The sequence below is a fragment of the Plectropomus leopardus genome, chromosome 2 (genome assembly GCF_026936395.1).
Source record: "Plectropomus leopardus strain MGB_pleo_1.0 chromosome 2, ASM2693639v1, whole genome shotgun sequence".
Taxonomy (NCBI): domain Eukaryota; kingdom Metazoa; phylum Chordata; class Actinopteri; order Perciformes; family Serranidae; genus Plectropomus; species Plectropomus leopardus.
The window spans coordinates 24313383-24332882 of record NC_142177.1 but is presented as its reverse complement, the minus strand read 5'-3'; the positions used below and the strand labels follow the sequence as shown (position 1 = coordinate 24332882).

The 19500-nt window shown below is 39.5% G+C and overlaps 1 protein-coding gene across 4 annotated transcripts in view; it reads left to right on the top strand.

Moving 5' to 3' along the window:
- The window catches only part of LOC121951326 (neurexophilin-4), a 137219-nt gene that overhangs the window by 78172 nt on the left and 39547 nt on the right, over positions 1-19500 (top strand). For 2 of the 4 annotated variants that reach the window (XM_042497616.2, XM_088088841.1), the window contains exon 5: positions 3702-3796. The exons of 1 other annotated variant lie outside the window; for it this stretch is intronic. In XM_042497616.2, the coding sequence (XP_042353550.1) occupies positions 3764-3796 (33 nt within the window). In that variant the 5' untranslated portion in view covers positions 3702-3763. Of the gene's footprint in view, positions 1-3701; positions 3797-6080; positions 6597-19500 lie in introns of those variants that run through there. One more of the 4 variants, XM_042497609.2, reaches the window with a different exon arrangement.

Below are 19500 nucleotides of genomic sequence, written 5' to 3'. Positions count from 1 at the left end.
TTAAAATAACAGAGAGCTCACTTGGTTTCACACAAAGCAAGAACACCTGTCTCACGGTAAACAGAGAGAGAGAGGGACAATGGCGCAAGGAGGCGCTGAGAAAAGTAATAAACTACACGCAGCTTTACAGTGAATTAAGATTTTAATCATTTTAAATAATCAAAAAATGCAAAAGTCATGTTCACATATGGGAGGGACAGTGGCAAGTCACACATGACCACAAAATACTGACGTCTAAACAAGCACTCGAGTACTCATACCTGTTCCTAGTACAGAAAGGATCAAATGACTGGAGAAATTTCAAAACTACATGGTACCAGGTTATTTCAATTGATGCCTCAATGGTATGGAGTACCAATACCCAGCCCTAGCCATAACAAATGCCTTTTCTGCCAAAATTATGTTCAGAGACAATGCCTGTGTATAAGTGGTCAGGGATGGTGGGGATTTAAGTGGAGGGCTTTGACATCAGATATAGTTTGTATTCTGAGACCCGTACATGATTAGGTTTTAAATTAATTAAGGTTGAGGTTCTGGAAGGTGGCTTTGATTAGATGATAATACAGTAAACATGTCATGCTTCAAGTCACTGTTGACTTTTTCAAAATTTTCAACCAAGATTGATGAGTGATCTTTCCCTAACCTGAAGGAAGTGCTGCGAGATTTCTAACACAATGAAGAAACTTAAATCCTGCTGTAGTGGCAAGGAGCTGATACTGTGAAATTGAATATGTTGTCAGTGAATGTTTGAAAATTTTACAACTTGGCAGACATGTTAATTAAAATGTATGGTAATATTAAAAAAAAAAACATAGTTCCAGTTACATTAGTTTGTTTCTGTCAAAACCTATTGATTATTAAAAATAAGTAGTATATACTGTATAAATGTAATTTCAGTGGGGTAGGATTGGTTTATTCCCTGATGCACACTTATCTGACTACTTAGTCTTCTACTTTAAAAATGGGAAAGTGATATTCCACAGTAGCACACAAGTGTCATTTTTTGTAGAGTTGATATCTGATGTTAGCTGTTCCTGGTAGTTTTGACAAATGATTCCCAACCTGGGGGTCCTAACCCCTGGGGTTATAGCTTGACAGGGGATCGCGAGGCCTTTTGATTTTAAGGGGTGTAAGAAAACATTTTTACAAAAAATATAAAGAATATATATCTCAGCATTTAATTATTGTCTGTGAAGAAAACTATTTTTTTTTTCAAGTTTAGATTATTATTCAAAAACATAACTTAAAAAAAGAACACAGTGAAGACCTGAACACAAGTTATATTCACCGAGCCTTCACACTCTGCTAAGCAGCCTCATCCTGCATTAGAAAAGGGCCCAGATAAAACAACTTAAGAGCTAGAACAATGGCCAGGCATCAGGGAGAAGAAAACACAGAACATGTCAAAAAAAAGAAGCCCGTTGTATGTATAATTGTTAAAAATAAAAATAAAATTTAAAAAATAAATAGAGGAAAACTCATCTTTTCGACTCATATTCACAGGAAATGATCTCCTTGAAATTCATCCAAATTGCTCATTTTACACAAACGTCCTGCAGTTGCTGCATCAGTTTATTCTGTGATAGAAAAAGGGATCCCTGCGAAAGACGTTGAGAGCTGCTGGTTTAGTGTACGTTCTCATTACAGGGCTACGATTATTTACCCAGAGCAAATTTTTCTGCCTAGACTGTATACATTCACGTTTGAAGTGAATAGCATATAATGTCAGTGTGAATGGATCTCTGCCCTGAAACGCCTCATATGTGACTAATAACATTACATGAGGGTGTTGGAACAGCAACAAAAACCAACACATTTGCAAGATAGGCGTTTAGGGATAAATAAATGACACATCTTCCCAATGATCACCATAGTATGAAGGTTCATTCTGTGTAATAATTAGCCATGCGCTTCTGTTTTGGACTGCATGTCGTGCAGAATTGGCCTTTTGAGTCATGGGCTATTTGTTTTTGGGATAACGGGCTGTTGTACAAATGGACTCGTAGTCCATGAGCTTTGTTAGCAGCTATTGGTAGCTCTGTGGAGAGCGAAGTGTGGGTGTGGCCAGGACACGAGTCAGGAGCGGTTTCACGCAGGAACACTTAACCTTAGGATGTCCAGGGCCACATTCCAATATCTCTGTTGGTGCCTCACGACAAGGCTGTCACGACATGTAGGAAAGCTGTCCCCTTCGGAAAACATCTGGCAGTTGGGCTCTATTGGCTGGCGAGTGGGGCAACTCACCACAGCAGCCTCATGTAGTTTCCACAGACCGCTTTGACACTGTATGGTGAGTGATCTGCACCTGCTCTGTGAAGTATGGCATGGATAGAAACTGTGTATGTATGGAAAAAACCCACAAGAAGTCCAATATGACTGTTCTCACAATGGTCACATGGCCCCACTGATCAGATTAAGGGCCAAATTAGAAAGTGGCCCGGATCTGACTAGAAAAAAAACCCATGAGGTTAAAAGAAATCTGGATCAGGGCCACATTTGCTTGTAATGTAAACATAGCCGTAGCCTCAATCAGTCCGTCATTTCATTGTCACATGGAAGATATACAAGGTACAAGTCCAGTAAAATGTGGTCCTATCAGCTCCTTTAACTTATTTTTTACATTTCTTTTTGTAGGTTAGTTTAAAAAATAAACAGATCTACTAATTCTCAATGTAAGAGTGACGCCACATAAATGTAAAATAATGCTTCCCTTACCTTACTAAAGACGTTCCTCCAAAAGTAAATAGTACAAGAGTACAAGTAAAAGTGCTGACAAAATTTAAGTGCCAAAAATTAAAATAAATAAGTCTGTGAGATAAAAGTTTTTAACAGGTGTATCAACGTATTTGTATGTAAAATGAGTCAGGCTAGACACTACTCTGGCACTTTACTGCCTCTCAGGTTTAAGACTGAATTGCTGAAATAAACAAAAATTCAGTTTACACATCAAACAGATCAAACTGACTAGACAGATAGCCAGTCATTATGGAGTAGCACCTTGGGTGGCCAATCAGATTTCAGGGCCACTCCCTAGACACGCCCCTGGAACACAGGCAGCACCGCAGTGTAGCGGCTGTTAGCAGTAATCCAAAGAAGGACTTGCTGTGACGGCACATCATATCCCACCAACACACCAGTCCTTATTCACCATAAAACACACTCCTCCTCTCTTACCAGAGTCCTCTGTTCTATCAGGGCGGCAGATAGAAAAGAGAAGAATAGCGCTGTCCAGGATTTAGCCCCCTTCTCTCCAGGTTTCTTGCGTGATTACTTAAACGATTACATCAGCCAAACAATACTTTCAGCAAAAGGTTGCATACTTGAAACTGAACACTGACAGGTTTGTCATAACCACCTCTTTCTTCTGCATTTTGATCATCCACATAATGGCAGATTTACTGCACATCATACTGCAGTTATCAGTATGCATTCCTGAACTATTTTTCCCCGCCTTGTAAAAACCCAGTCCCCAGTGTTCAAGTCGTCTCAGCACTGAAGTTTGCCTCTGCATGCAATGACTCTTTGCCTCGCAGGGAGGCAGCACTGTGTCATTCTCACACTCCTGAGAGCCACAGACAGACTGCAGAAAGCCTGCATTTCAAAGAGTGACAACAGATTGCTAATATACAATATATAGAGTCGCACATAACTGCAAAGCAGCTCATTTAATGCGGGCACTCCTCTCCATCTGTGTCTCACAGAACAGATCCATCAACATGGTGTGCACTTTGGCCAGCAGTCCCCCAAAAACTGGCCTGTGTCAATGCTGGACAAGAAGTATGACGACATGCCACAGGTGAGCTTAAATATCTGACATTTGGAGAAAGAAGCTTTGCAAATTCTGTTTGATCTGCAGACAAATGTCTTTGGGTTCAGGGCCAAAATGTGATGCAAAAAGGATAATTTTGTGAACTGAATACACACTGTGAATATTTGGAAACGACAGACATAGAAATGGATGAAAAAACAATAAGACAGACAAGTTGATAAAGGGGCATTGGGAAAAACAAATAGACAGTTAGCCAGTCAGTCAGTCATTCAGACAGACAGTTATCCAGCAGGGACACACTTCATCATACACAGACAGAAAGTCGAGACGGACATTATGCTTATACAGAAGAGACGTCCAGCAGTCACTCAGTTAGATACGTATGACTGATTGACAGCATTATATAACGCCACGCAGAGAGACACACTAACAATCCAGCAGACAGACACGCTGATCTCTGCACAGATAAGCTCGCGAGACAGGCGAGTGAACACTTTGTGCATCCCAGATCAGTTAATTTTAAAGGTCCACAATCAGGCAGGCAGCAGCTGGGACTGGCCATCAGGGAGAGATGTGGGGCCACGCTGCCCCAATATATCCATGCAACATTAATATTTCAAAATTGTTTTTCTGGGAATTTATAGTGTGGCTAGCTCGGGCCACTGGCCTCCATCACACAGTCACGAAAACGAAGCTGTCAAGGTTCAGGTCTTTGTGTGAGATAATGATTGTTTTACATTTGTTTATTTCACTTCAAGACGTAGCTCATGATGGTGTGTATTTCATAAAGCTTGTGTGGTTGTGTAGGTCATCTGTCTGTCTGTCTGTTGGTTTTTCTCATGCATGAATGCAGATAGAGTTCCAACTAAAATGTGTGTTGTTTAAAGAGCCACAGATCTGAGTAACTTAAATCATTTTCCATGATTAATTGGAATAATGAAGCCAATATCATATACAGACTGAGGTGGTTTAAAATAGCCCTGTTGGCCACCAGCATGGTTAGGCATATATGGTTGAATTTAGGTTGGATGTCAGGCGCCAAAATTCAACGTCAGGACAACCTCTAATGCCAGCGCCAAACTGACATAAAATACTGACAACAGCTGATATTTTGTTAGTTTTAAGTGAGCAGTGTGTAGTGTTTAGTGACACGTAATGATGAGGTTGCAGATTGCAACCAACTGAATACACCTCACTTTCAACAACGTACGGTGGCCCTCAGGTAACATAAAAATGCAAGTTCTCTGGAGCCAGTGTTTCATTGTGGGCTACTAAAGAAATGAGCAACATCAACACATTTTCATCACTACTCGTCACTTGGTGCCGCTTTTGTCATCTAGTTATGATGTTGTAGGTATCCTTCTGCGTCAGCTGTTCAAGCTTTAGGATGACGGTACCAAGATGTCAACAAATGTGCAAAGTGGGTCGATGCACCATGCAAATTTGTTTAGACAACATGAGTACATGGCAACCAATGTCGGACTGTTTACAAACGCACAGGATGGTTAGGATTAGACAACAAAGTCACGGATGAGGAGGGAAAAGAGGCACATTGTAAGGTGTAGAAAAAAAACATCACCTAAAGATGGGAAGCAAACACCAGACTCCTGCATGAAAGTCAGTTGATTTTGGGGCCCATCCCACCTGCCCTTAAAGGTGCACTGGCGCTCCTTACATTACGTTTGTACCAGCAGTGTTTCAACCTGATGTCGTCCTTCTGCATTTCATACGCACTCGACAGGTTCCCTTTAGCCGTATTCTGACGCCGCCAGTGAGCGTATCATCTGGATGCACCTTGTGCCATCCGTCCTTCAAAAATTTAAATCTACTGATTTCTTTATTGAATAATGTATGAAATATTAAAAATATCTAAAATTCCCCAGCGCCTGTTTTCAAATTGCTAGCTTTGTCCTGCCATCATTGAAAACTCAAATATATCCAATTTATTATCATATATGACAACGAAAAATAGCATTTGTCAAACTGAAGAAATCATTAGTTATAAAATGTATTGTATCTCCTCTAAAAGTTAAACTGACGGACCATTTGAGCTCTAGTATGAGTCAATTAATGTAATTAATGTTTTGAGAAAGTCTGCATCAAAAAGTCATTTTAAGCCAACCTCTTACCTTTTTTTTTTTTTTTTTTTTAAACACTACCCTAACTTTTAGGAGTCTGAAACATAATTCTTGTCACCCCCTGTGATTAAGCAGTACATGGGAGAGTGTAGTCACCTCATTATCCAAACACTGACAGGAAGAGATCTCATACATGCAGTTGTGGTCAGTGTGGTTGCGATTAAACGGGAAGTGCTGTGCGCCGTGACGCGCGCGTGGAGAGAGAAACAGAGGTGGAGAGAGAGAGAGATGGGGAGAGAGAGAGAGATCTAAATCAACCACTCAGTATCCCAAAAACACAAGAAGCGCCGGCGATCCTCAATGAAATCCCCTCTTTGCTTCCGCCCTCCAAACTGACTCCGTCTCCGCGCCAAACTTCCAGCAAGCGTCCAGCATGACCGGAGACAAACACCATGGATGCACCACATGAGGCGGACCAGACAAACTGAAGCCACCGCTCAAAGTTTGCTCATAGAGAGCACCGTTACACTGACTGAACAAGCGCACAACTTTACGCGTGTTTTCCTGCTTTCCTGATACTTTTTACTCTCCGCCTGCCTCTTGGGATTGCTTGGACTCCGCGGTGTTTGTTTTATATGTTCAGCCGGGGAGACGTGTAGTTTTTTTTCGGGGTGGTCCGCTATAAGGAAGGTGACATGCAGGTTCTCGGGTGGACCATAGTTCTCCTGTGCCAGTGGATCCTACGGAAGGTGAGTTTAATATTATCCTGAGAAGAAAAAACACGAAAACATTATTTTTTTTTATTTATCCAAACAGAAATGTGGCTGCTGCGTATGGAGAGAAACAGCTGCCTCATTCTTTCAGAGGGTCAGTTTCCTTGAAATCGCTCTGAAATATTATGTGCAATCTCGTTTTTAATCAGGTAACTTTAAAAAAGAAATAAAAAAAATCAGACGCAGCAACACCTTATTATTTTATAGTTTGCCTTGATTGAGCCGTATTTTCACTGTAATTTTGCCATCTACATAAAATCTTGGATCACTAAAACTTGATTCAAAGTTGTTATATCTGCCGAACAGCTATTTACACCATAAAAAAACCGCACTAGGCGCATTTATTTGGCTTAATTCTCTGTTGTTAGTTTCAATGAACGAGTGCGCGACTTTTGCCCGATCTCCAAACGCGCAGATTAGTGCTGTCAGAGCGTTTTACCCTTTTTACTCCCAGTTAAGCAGCCCGCCCCTTATCTATTTATCTATTTGCGCTCGCAGCAACTTCCTCTAATTTTTCTTCAGAAGTTAAAACACGCCCGTGGCTTGTTTTATTATCTCGGCATCGCCATGGTAAAGAGTTTGCGCGCCTGGTTTGGGCTCTGATGTCGCTGCAGCTGCTGATTATGTGCGGCGTGTAAATGCGCGCGCGCGTGTGTGTGTGCACGCACGCTCAGATTGGCTGTTTGCGCATTATATGAGAGTGTTTTCCCGATTGCTTTACACTGACACTAATAATGTAGTCATTATACCCAAACATCCGCACATAAGAAAATACAATAGGAGGCGTCTGTCCCAGCAGACACACAACATCTGCAGTCAGAGTGTGTTTGGCCTCAACCAGAAATGAAACAGAATAAATACATGACTTTTCACCATGATCCTCCTCTTCTTCCTCTTCCTCACCTTTGATTCCTTACTTTCCTCTTTTTCCTCCTCCTCTTCTATTATGGGTCACCCCTCTACACACTTTTACCGGTTTTCATTAAAAACAACTTGCTGTTTCTTCAGATGCAGTTGTAAAAGACAGTTGTTGTTTTGATAGGACTTTTTTTTAAAATAAGATTTAAAAAGCAGCCCTAAAAGTGTAAAACAAGTCTAAACATGACTTGGTTCGAGACCTGTAGAGAGCTGAGGAGGCGGATGGTGGGGAACCGTCATTGCTAACACAATGGCTTGGTGGTCCACGGTAGCTGGCGTTCTCTCTTTTAGCTTGTGATTTAAAAAAAAGAATACAAATAAATTAAAAACCACCCTGTTGGCTGGTGGCAGATTGGGGCTAGGTTGTATTGTGACAGGTAATAACACCTACGCTTCTTTTGAAGATTGAATGCAAATCATTTCTGCTGCAAAGTGGAACTGCTGTGTCTCTTCCGCATCAGAGTGCAACTCTGGTTCAAGTATTGGGATCGACTTGGTATTAGATTATATCAGCCATGCTTTTCAGTAATGTGCCATTTGAGATTGCGTTAGATAGTTTTTCTTCCTTTTTCTTCCCGAGCAGTCGGGGGATGAGAGTTTTGTTTGTTTTGTGTGCGGCGTAGATGACAGTGATTCGGCTGACATAATATGACAAGTTACATCCCTGGGAGCACTATTAGCTTAAGGGATTAATAAGTGAAGAGGTAAAGGAGCCAGTGAAGAAGTGAAGGCAGGTGAGAGATTTGGCAAACAGAAAGAAGAGAGGAATCAGTGGAGGGGAAGGAAGAAAAGGTAACATTAACCGTCTCTCTAATTTAATTACATGCTCTCTTTGAACACCTTTAGTGGCGATTTACAGTAACTTAGTGGCCTGTTTAAGTATGTGTTAGTGAGAAAGAGAAGAGGAGGAGAACAGGAAAAAAGTATCCTCTCTAAGTTTATCATCTAAATTTCTAACCACATTCAAAATGTAAAACTTATTTTATAGATTAATTTAAAAAATGTGTTTAAACACACTCGAATAGGAGTGGGCTTTCACATTGTGTGTGTGTGTGTGTGTGTGTGTGTATGTATAAATTCCTGCATATGATGTCCAATGCTGCAATATTCTAATTTTTTCCACCTCGTGCTTTGAAATGATATCTACAGTAACAGCACTACAAAAGAAGAAAAGATGTGTGAAAAGCTTCTTTGCTGTTTTATGCTCCCAGTAGGAACAATAGCATTAGCCGGCATCTCAACCTGACAAAATCCTCTTATCTCCCCCCATAAAACAACTAGCTATATACCCCCAGGGATATTACAGCAACTGAGTCACTTTAATTTCATTATGCTGTATATCCTACTTCCTTTGCAATCATGTCTGATATATTCTGCATAGCTTTGCATTTCAGTCTCTGCCCCAGTAAAATGTGTATGAGGAATACACCGGAGTGTGTTTCCATGCCTCATGTTCGTGCCCACTTATATTTACACCATTGTCGGGGGAAAAAAATTGAGCCATCAGAAGAGCAGGATCAGATGCTTTTTCCACCACAGATTAAACCAGGTGGTTGGTGGTTCCCCTCCCACTCACTGTCTCTTGGTCCATCCATCTGTCCGTCCGCGGATCATGTAAACTGTCAAACGGCCCAGTTTCAACAAGCAGGAGGCACCACTGGTCTGTAATCTGTGCAAATTATATTCACAAACCGATTAGATATGTAATCTGTTGAAACATGATGACAGAAGCAATCACATTACGGCTATATCTATTGCCTCTGAAATTGTTCCGAGAGATCAAAGCATTCTTTAAAAAATAAAAAAATTAAAAAATGGCACAGATTCATCCAGTGTTTTAATGGATTCTAACATGGTTTGCTTAAGGTTAAGCAACGATCCATTTTTATTTAATTTGTTTTCTCCCCTTTCAACAGCCCCTGTGCCCCATTTTTGACAACCCATTACTTTTAAAAATGAGTTATCACTTGCTCGGTGGCGGTGCAGTGAACAGTTCCACCTCAGGCTTTATATCAGCCTTAAGGAGAAGGGAATTTAATTTAAATGTGCAAAGACGTCGTATATTTTAGACTAATGTGAGATAAAACATCGTTGTGGGCGTGTAGGCTCTGCTCTGTTCAAGCATCTGTCAGGTTGTGGAGCTCATGTAGGACTGTAAACTTTAACATAATTGCATTTTGGGCGATTTAATTAAAACCTTCTTTTTTAAAATCTGAACGCAGAGTTTAGTATAACTGCATTATCCTATTCTGCAGTTTATAGATGATCCAATTGTAATGATGCAGGCAGAAGAATAAATACAATATGGAGCCAAAATTCAATTGCAAACAACGTGTGCACACTCTGTTTGACTGGCAGCTCGAGTGCACCTGAGGTTCTGAAAAGGGGAGCATTATGTTTGAAATTATTGATAAGGTGATGGTATTATTTTTAAGGCACAAAGAAAGAGAAGCCGAAAACATATTCAGGAGCATTGACAGCTGCTGCTGCTGCTGCTCTCTCTGCTCAACAGGCCTGTTGCGGTTGTTTGGTGCGCTTCCTGTTGGAGCCACCTGTTCATGTTTGACACACGGATGTTAAAGGCGTTCCTGGGTCAGAGATCTGGCCGCTATTCACGCATAGTAAATGCATTTCATCACTGTTTTTTAAAATTAATCTCAGGAGTGATTTCCGAATGAATCTTAGCCGGCAGTGGAAGTATTTAGGTCCTTAATTATAGTAAAATTAGCAATGACACCCTGTAAAAATACTACCTTACAGGTAGAATTCTCAGCCCAAGTGCCAGAATAAAATTTGACACTGTCCATTCCTTCACAAATGAATCTCATCACTAAATTTTGTATTCCCTATCTTGACTGGGGTTTGAACCTCATCTGTGTATAAATTTGCCATTTATTTTTGTTTTGTTACACTGCTGATAACTCTATATCTGAAAGTCGTACATGTCGATTCATTTTTGCCCAAATTGAAAAAGTGAAATTTTCGGTGAGTGCCGTTGTTGCTCTCTGATCTTTGCCACAGCCGTGCACCATTTTTATATTGTCAAAGATTTTTGGTGTTGTGCGCACTGCTGTTTTTCAGCATTCCTGCAGACCACAGATATGTTACATTTGTATGTTTCATTATGACGTAGTTCAGATTACATGTGCGTTAGATGAGTTCCTCATGAGGAGGAGGGGATGGTGGATGCTGTGTGAGATCAAACTGCAGACAGCAGCAAACTGCTCTGTTCAAGACCAACAAAAGTGGGATTTTTTTTCCCAGGTATTTAAAGCCAAAACATGATGTTTTTCTAACCCTTACTAAGTGGTATTTAGTGCCTAAATTTAACCACAGCACTGTCACAACATATAAACATACAATGCTAACATTGACTCTGGCAATTGGGTTAAAACACCTGCATTAACACTGTTACTGTAGTAAAAGTGAACAAGTTTTATGAACAAAATGTACATTAAGTGCTGGGCAATAAAGTGTTTGTAATGCAGAAGAATTACCCTGTGAGTGTTACCAGTGGTCATATATTATTGGATTATTATTACAAATGCATACACATGTAAGTAGCATTTTACTGTTGTAGTTGGTCGAGGAAAAGCTAATGAATAGGTGCATCAAAAATATATCACATTTTATAAGCAGATTGTTTATTTTGTTTGTAATGTTGTGGTTTAAAAATAATAATAATTCTTGGAAATGCAGTAGAGTATACATTTAGCATCAAGCAACATGAAGTAAATTAATTAATTATTAATTATTAAATCTTTAGCACAGTGTGAAAGTAAATGTAAGAACTATAGTGGGGTTTCTATAGACAAAGTACCCATAACTTTTACAATTTTTATTTTTAAGGGGGGTATCTGTGTTGTTGGTGGGGAGTGTGAATCTCAAGGCGCTATCAGAAATGTTAAAAAAACAGAGGTTGCAGACAGATGTGAGGATAATAAAAGAGTGGACTTTAAATGTCCCGCCATTTTAATATACATGTCAGACACATTTACCTCGTCTAAGCCTAGAGCTTCGTCACATTTCAGCTTCTTCATCCAGCTTCTTTCTCGTCCGTCTGGAGCAGAGCAGATGTGTCTGAGGTTTAAATGCAGAGGCAGATCATATTTCTTTGGGCAGACAGGAAACAGCTGGAACCAGGGGCTGCAGTGTTTTTACTGTCACCCACACAAACTGGCTTTGGAGCTAATTTTACAGTTTGGGTCTTATACTTCTTAAAATCAAGACCTAATCAGAATTTAGTCCCAATCTGGGCCAACTGAACCATCAATAATCTCTCTGTGCTACATTTAGGATGTTTTTCTCACCTTACTCACCTTACAGCCTTTCTGTTTATACCAGTACAGTTTTTAGTGTGACTGCATTACACCCTTTTTCATCCATGATGATGAAACAGGTCACTGCCATGATACTTTTTGTGAAAGCAATATAATCGTGTTTATATGTGATTTACACATCATTTACATATGCCAACTTAAATGGGTTTCTTTTTTCATTGTGAGTAAAATACAAATATATTATCTATAGTTTCCATCATCATTTCACAAACAAGTGACAAATGCAACTATGTCTCATGTTTTGGTAATGAAAAGTTGCCCTTGACAAATTAAATCAGTGCCAATTACATCATCTTAGATTATGAAAGTACAACAGTTTTAATTAATTGTGAAATGCACACAGGGGCTTCTCCTGTTTGGTTTATGTCTGAATGACAGAAACAGTGAAAGTCAACAGTGTGAAGAGATTAGGTTTTTGCAACAATTTAGTCATGAGGCAAAAAGGTATGATCCTTAATTTTTGGATTTGTTAAAAAAATGTGTGCATTTTTGTAGCACCACCATCAGGGAAACTATTACCACATTTAGATGGCATAATTTTTGGATTATTCTCGATGTATCTGCTAAATTTTGGTAGCTTTACATCAGTGGTAGAGCTCTTTATGAGTCAAAAAGCAGACATAATAAAAAAAAATTGACCATACTTTGATTGGCAATTTATTTTGAATATAGAGTCAAAATATAATTTCTTGGCGACAGACGGATGCTGCCATTCTCAAACCCAGGCTGTCAGCATTGCTTAAATATATACCTGGTCAGAGTTCAACATTAACCGTGGCCCAATGGCCAAAAGTTGCTCTGTGGCCACTAAGTTTTATCTGGTCCCTCTTGAAAATGAGGCTGCATGTCTCATTGAGATTACCCGTCTAAATAAAGGCTACATTTAAAAAAAGAATGTGAGAGAATATACTGTATCTATCGTATTTCTCTGTTACTGTCTTTTATTTAGGTGTCACTGTTAATATAGGCTCTGTTGAATTGCCTTTTCTGTATTTTTTACACAAGTTTACATTTGGGCTGCCAAAAATATACTTGGCCACCAAATTTAGGAGCCTGTGGTCTTTATGAGCCTCTATTCCTGCACCCATTTGGGTTCCATTTTGTTAGGTGGTGTTATTGCATTTATAGTTAGTATGTTCAGAATTCACGTATCAGCTATTGAGCAGTCATTGGCAAAACTTTTTCAGTCTTAAAGTATCAACAAGGCTGTGGTGACCCTGTGGTTTTATTTAAGCATTAAAAAAAAAAAAACTTGGTTATGGTTAGAAAAAGATCAATGTTTTGGCTCAAAACACCTGGTTTTGGTGGCACAATTCCCACAAGAAACACTTTTATGACTTGTTTAATAAAACAGCCATGTTTGGGGGGCAGAAATGCTGCTATAAACGTCTCAATGTCTCACTGGTAAACAATTCAATTCAAATCAGTTGGGCTGAGAGGGTTTTACAGCATACAGTATCCCTCTGTCTTTGGACCCTCACAGAAACTCCTTCCAGAAAAAACATTTAACCGGGGAAAAAAGGTAGAAACCTCAGGAAGAGCAACTGAGGAAAGATCCCTCTTCCAGGACAGATATGCATACAATAGATGTTATGTGTGCAGAACAGATCAACATAATAAAATTATAGTAATCAATTTGACAAAGTGATACTTAGGAAAGAGAGAGAGGGAGGTGGAGATGCACAGCAATAAGAATAATAATACCAACAATAGTAGTAGAAATATGATTATTAATAAATGTGGTTTGTGATAGTATGTATGTTACATGCATATATTATAATATATGTATGTGACAATAATAATCATATGTGCATAGTAATAAGCATGACTCATAATGATAGCAGTAGTAGTTGACATCAGGCAGGATCACAGCATCAGTGCAACCATGACCAAAACAGTGGTCTGCAGCTTGGCAGCTGTCTTGCATACATGTCACGCCATCCATCACCCCCTTCAACACTCAGGTCATAACCATGTTGTGGTATAACAACAAACATGACCGTTGCTGGCCATAGTCAACATGCTGGTCAGTGTAGGAGGAGCCGTCTAACCTATATCCATAATGCTGATAACCACTAATGCCTATTGAACAGAGTGATAACATTTGAACTGGGTGATTCCTGCCAGTCACCTAAATAATATATGCATCATAAGACCAATAACTGATGATTGGGTGATGATAGTTGTGCTCTGAATCTGTAAATCATTGAGCAGAAGGTGGACCAGGCTCTGTGTATAAACACAGTTAAACTCACCCTCGTTAAATGATCTATTGGCTCCCTCCATCCAGCCTGGTCATACCATCTCTGTTATGCACAGTTGTACAGTGAAATGATTGATGTTATTGCTAATTCCCTGCAGTCTGCTACTTTGTTTTTACATCACCTGCCATTTTCATAGCACTTTACTTATTCTGTGAGGTGTTTGCTCTCTTTTTATCCCAGGTCTTAGCTGTTTTTTTAATCGTTATTTTAAAATAAATAGGACAAAGTTCTTGCAGAAGGAAAGGACAGGCTTTTGTGAATAATCAAGTTAAATTTTATGTTTAATTTTACAAACTAGCCTCCAGCTGTCAAAAGAGTCTTGCTTTGGTTTGGATTGACTTGGTTGTGAATGCCAGATGGTGGGCTTTCACATAACTGCAAATAACGCTGGCAATTGGTTGAAGCTTTTATGTTAGAAAGAAAAACATGGAAATCAGAGAAGCAGAAGCAGACAACTTGAATAAAACGCCTCCTCCTGTCTCGTCTGGGCTCTCATGATGTTCCAGAAAGCTCCATTTAATGTAAAAAGGTAAACAGAACGTCTGTCATACAGTAACAGTTTATGGCATCATGGCAGTGAACAGATACAACAAGATGTGTTTCTATTTCTTACTTGTTGAGTGATCCACTTTGTTGAGTGATTTTCTATCTTCACTGGTTAATAGTCTCTGAATTAGTTTTCTATGTTGTAATCAGTGGAACCAAAAGAGAGGTTGAAAAAAAGGAAAATACTTTAATCATGGTGCCTGCAAAAAAACAAAACAAAACTTGTCACATGCAACTGTGACAGGATGCTGAAAACTGGAACGCTCAAATTGCTGCACAGATTGTGTTTGCATAGTTGAGAGTTGTGTAGTTATTGTAAATATCATTCCAGGTATACAAATAATCAGAATATCACGATGTCAGTGTGCTAGTATTGCGAGTATTTTGCAAAGCTTGGTTGGCAAATAAGTATCTGAATAAACTTGCATTAAAGCAACAAACTGTATTGCATAATGTCAATGCTGTCATATCGGGGTGTGATATAAAGTTTGTATTTTCAGAAGTTGTATCGTATAACTTCTGCTTCAGCTGGTGAATTTAAAGCAAATGTGTAACATCTGGACGTCAAAATCATTCAGTCAGGGAGGGAGGCTGATGTTTCACTTCCCCCCCAAAAATTGGGTTAAGTGTTCTTTTTAATTGACATAGAAGGAAATCTGTCACACCCTCCTCTATGCCGAACAGTATGTTTGATGCAGCTCATTTGACCAATAATGATTAATAGACAGTTGTGGAAGAAATATTTAGATCCTTAACTGTAATATTATGTTTTATTTAGGACAGCTGTTGCTACTCTTCCTGGGGTCGGGCACATATTCTTAACATATACATATACAGTGCATAACATATACAGTACATATCATGTAACAATTAGAAAAGAATTCAACTAAAAAAGCAACAATAATCATTTTAACCAAAAATCCTAAATAATAAAAAGATAATTCTAACAAAAATGATAGAAATCAATCAAAGTACATTTGCTTTGTTATGGTTCACAGGCACGTCAGTCCTTCAAACACATTTTCCTTTGTCCAGAACCTAATAGGTTCCTGTGTTTTGTTGTATTTATTTAGGCAATGCTGTTTCACAAATAGTTTGATTTGCAGTTTACTGGTTCTTTGTGTGATGTGTGAATTCAGTTCATACATGGCTCTACATTACTGTATGTTTGATTGCTTTTGTGTTTGATTTGGGCAGTGTAACATTATCTCCAGCAGCCCACCATGCTGTTGAAATATTCCGTAAAAACTTCAGATAAAAGTTTAAGTCCTGCAATCAGACACATCATCTAAACTCAAGTACCTAACCTACAAAAGGATAATCAGCCAGATGCATCAACACATTTGCAGCATTCTCATGTTGCAGACTTGTGGAAAAGCAATTTTTTACTGCTTTGTGTACTGCTTGGTAGTGCAATTTTTACTCAATGGAATTTAATTTGATATGTTCATCATATGTTTTTTTCTGCATATCTGCAAAGTCAAATTAGTGCAGTAAAAAGTACAGTAATTGGCTTTAAAATGGAGTGGAGAAGAAGTATGAAGTAGCACATGGTAATGTAAAGTGCATCAGAGTTGTAGGCCTACTTAAAAAGACAGAAAATGTAGAATTTAAAGGTTCAGTATGCAACATTCAGAGCATTAATGTTGCAGCAAACTATAATTTGATATGTAGAGATATAGTGGATTAATGGCTGTATTAAGCAGAAAATGAAGTCAGGATACCTCTGTGTGCTTTATAATCTGAGCTTCTCTGTTCTTTGCTGTGGTAGGCGATTCGGCAGCATGTGCATGTTAGTGCATGTGCGTCCCAGTGTAAGGACTCACACAGAGACTCACTGGCTAGCTAACCACTGCCAATTTAGATTGCCCTCATACAGCAGTCATGGGCAATTATTGCTGACCGTTGTTTCCACTGTTCACACTGTTAGCACACTTAGGTGCTAGCACCATTAGCTGCTAGCTGCCAGCTTAGCCACCTCCATGTTGAGAAACATGCGCAGACATTTCAGGCTCAGACAACACATAATAAAATCAATATCTGTTTAAATGTACAAGATATTTAGAATATTTTACCGCTTTAACCTGCCATCAAACCGCCCTGTCCTGCTGCATTTTCTCAGCTGTAGAACTTCTGTTTTCCTTTATTATTAACAAAACTAAGAACTGAACTGAAATGTGAAAGAAAGGTGAGAGAGAAAGCAGTTCCAAACAAACACAGTATGGATAGTTGTGTCTCAACAGTCCCTACACAAAGCGAGCTTTAACATAATAACACAAAATATCCCTGACCTGTTGCTGGAAAAAATAGCTCTTGAGCTTCGGTGAAAACACGGCCAGACAGAAAGAAGCAGAGCGCCGGGCTCCACATCAGACCACACCAGGCACTTTCACTGCCAGGATAATCTGGAGAAAAAGGCCTGTGGACAGCTGCTGCCTCAACCCCAAGAGGGTCTCACATCTCTCATGGCCAGAGCCACCGCCCAGCCTCCAACACAGCTCTCTGTGTATCTGCCAGCTCGGGCGGTGGAGGAGGAAGTGGTGATGATGGAGATTGTTGGAGAGTTTTGGTGGGCTGGGAAACAGGAAGTCTGTGAAACTCCATGTTTCTCATTCTTCTAGTTTGTGTATCATTTATGCTTTTCCTCGTAGGTCTTCATACTGACTCAACTTCTGTGTTTCCTCTGTGTGCTCTCTCTCTCCTTCTGTCTCCCCTCTCCACCCAAGCAAAGGGATGGAGGATGAGGGTAGAGCAGGCAAGGCACATATGGAGGTCCGGGTCAAGATAACCACACCTGATCTGTCTTGAACTGAGCTCTACCCACACCGCAGAACACACACTCACATAGCATTTTAATGCATCCTTGCCTGCCTCAATGGATGGGCTACCATTATTACAATAGTACTGTGTATGACTCACCAAGCCTTATGGAGTGACTGTGGAAAATTGCTCCCTGAGAGGAGTTGTGGGGGGCAAAAAAAAAAGGGAATGCACGAGGAGACGATAACGCCTGAAAAGGAATCAATTTGAAAATATTACTCATAATCTGTTTGCCGAAAAGATATGTGGTGCAGACGTGCATTCATAGAACGGAGCTGTGATAAAATGAATTATACCCAAGCACAGGCATAAACACACGTATACAACTAGAGGGTAAATTTCAGGAACGCAAGGTACATGTTCATGTTGTCATGACCACAGTGTGATAGACGAAGAGCTTATCTATTACACAGCAATTACAACTGAGGTGGTGCAGCCATGATGGCACAGGGGAGAAAATGAACACTTAGCTGAAGCCGATAAAGGGACATTACAGCTGGGTGTGTCATGGCCCTGTAACACATCCATCACTGCACTGTGTCCTCCTGAACAGAGGAGAAGGGCAGGGGGAGCTCCTTAACGTCATTTGTCGTCTCCCTTTTGTAAATGTTGACTGTAACTGACAGTGAGGCCAAAAGGTTTTTCAGTGTTAAATATTTGAGCTTCTTGATGTTTTTGTGTGGGAGTAACATACAGTTAGGCTGAGTATCTGTACTCTTTTGGTACTGACTCAGATGTACTGAAATAATCTTTGAATGTTTGTTCAGGTATAATCTTGTTGACTGATTGTTTGATCAGATATTTCCTGAGTGAGATATTTTGTCCAATTTCAGACTGTATTTCATTACCTTCGCCAAGGAAATAGTGTTTTCAGTTCAGTTTGTGTGTTTGTCAGCAGGTTTATGGAAAAACTACTGACCCAGTTTAATGAAACTTCGTGGAAGAGTGTAGCATGGACCAGGGAAGAGCCCATTAAATTTTTAAGTGAATCCGAATCATAGGGCATTGCAGGATAGGGCACTTGGCCTTGGCGGAAGTCTCTGATTGCCCCTCTAGGTTATACAAAATTTTTGTCTGCCTGTTTTCTTAAGCGCTGGTAGTGGCAGGGCTCTATGGATGACAGAGTTTGTTGGTCTACCACTTTGTTCAAATCAAAATTTCCCAACCATTAGTGGATGAATTAACCTGACATTTTGTGAAGATATTTATGATCCACAGAGGAAGACACGGTTTATGGTCTACGACCAAATACCTGCAAAAGTAAAGACACCAGTTTTACTACGTGTTTACACCTCGTTTCTGAACAGTTTTGATTTGTGTCCATATTTCCATCAAGTATTTGGACTTAGTGTTCAATGCAAGGAAATTTTTCTCTCTCTTATTTTGCAATTACATAGTTTGACTATCAACAGTCAAGCAAACAGTCAAGCACCTGAACTGGATCAAGTAGCGTGTTAACTATTTCACTCTTATGCTAACTTCCTGTGGCACACAGTGCATACATCTGTCCGAAATCTGCCGCAAAAATTAAAAATTTTAAATGCACTCGAGGCATAGCTTAATATGCTAAGTATGTTTCTTTAAAACTATGTAATTACACGATTTGACTCATGCTAACTTCCTGAGGGACACGGTGTATACAGTTTGTCCAAAATCAAATGCAAAAATAAACATTTTTCAACATACTCTAAAATTGGGATCCAAAAAAAAGAAAAAAAAAAAACAAGAAGGAGAAGTTTTGCACATTGGAAATCACGGAGGTTCCTGAATTAATGGTTTTCCCATTGACCAACAAATGTACAGAGAGCTATGTGGCAACGAGGTGTTAGCACTAATTCGTAATAATGTTAGCGCATTTTCATGCTTAATTACGAAGGCAAACATAGTAAACCTTTTCACTGCTTGACATCAGCATGTTACTACTGTCATTGTGAGCATGTTAGCATGCTGATGTTAGCATCAAATCACCACTAAGTGCAAATAGCTGCTTGC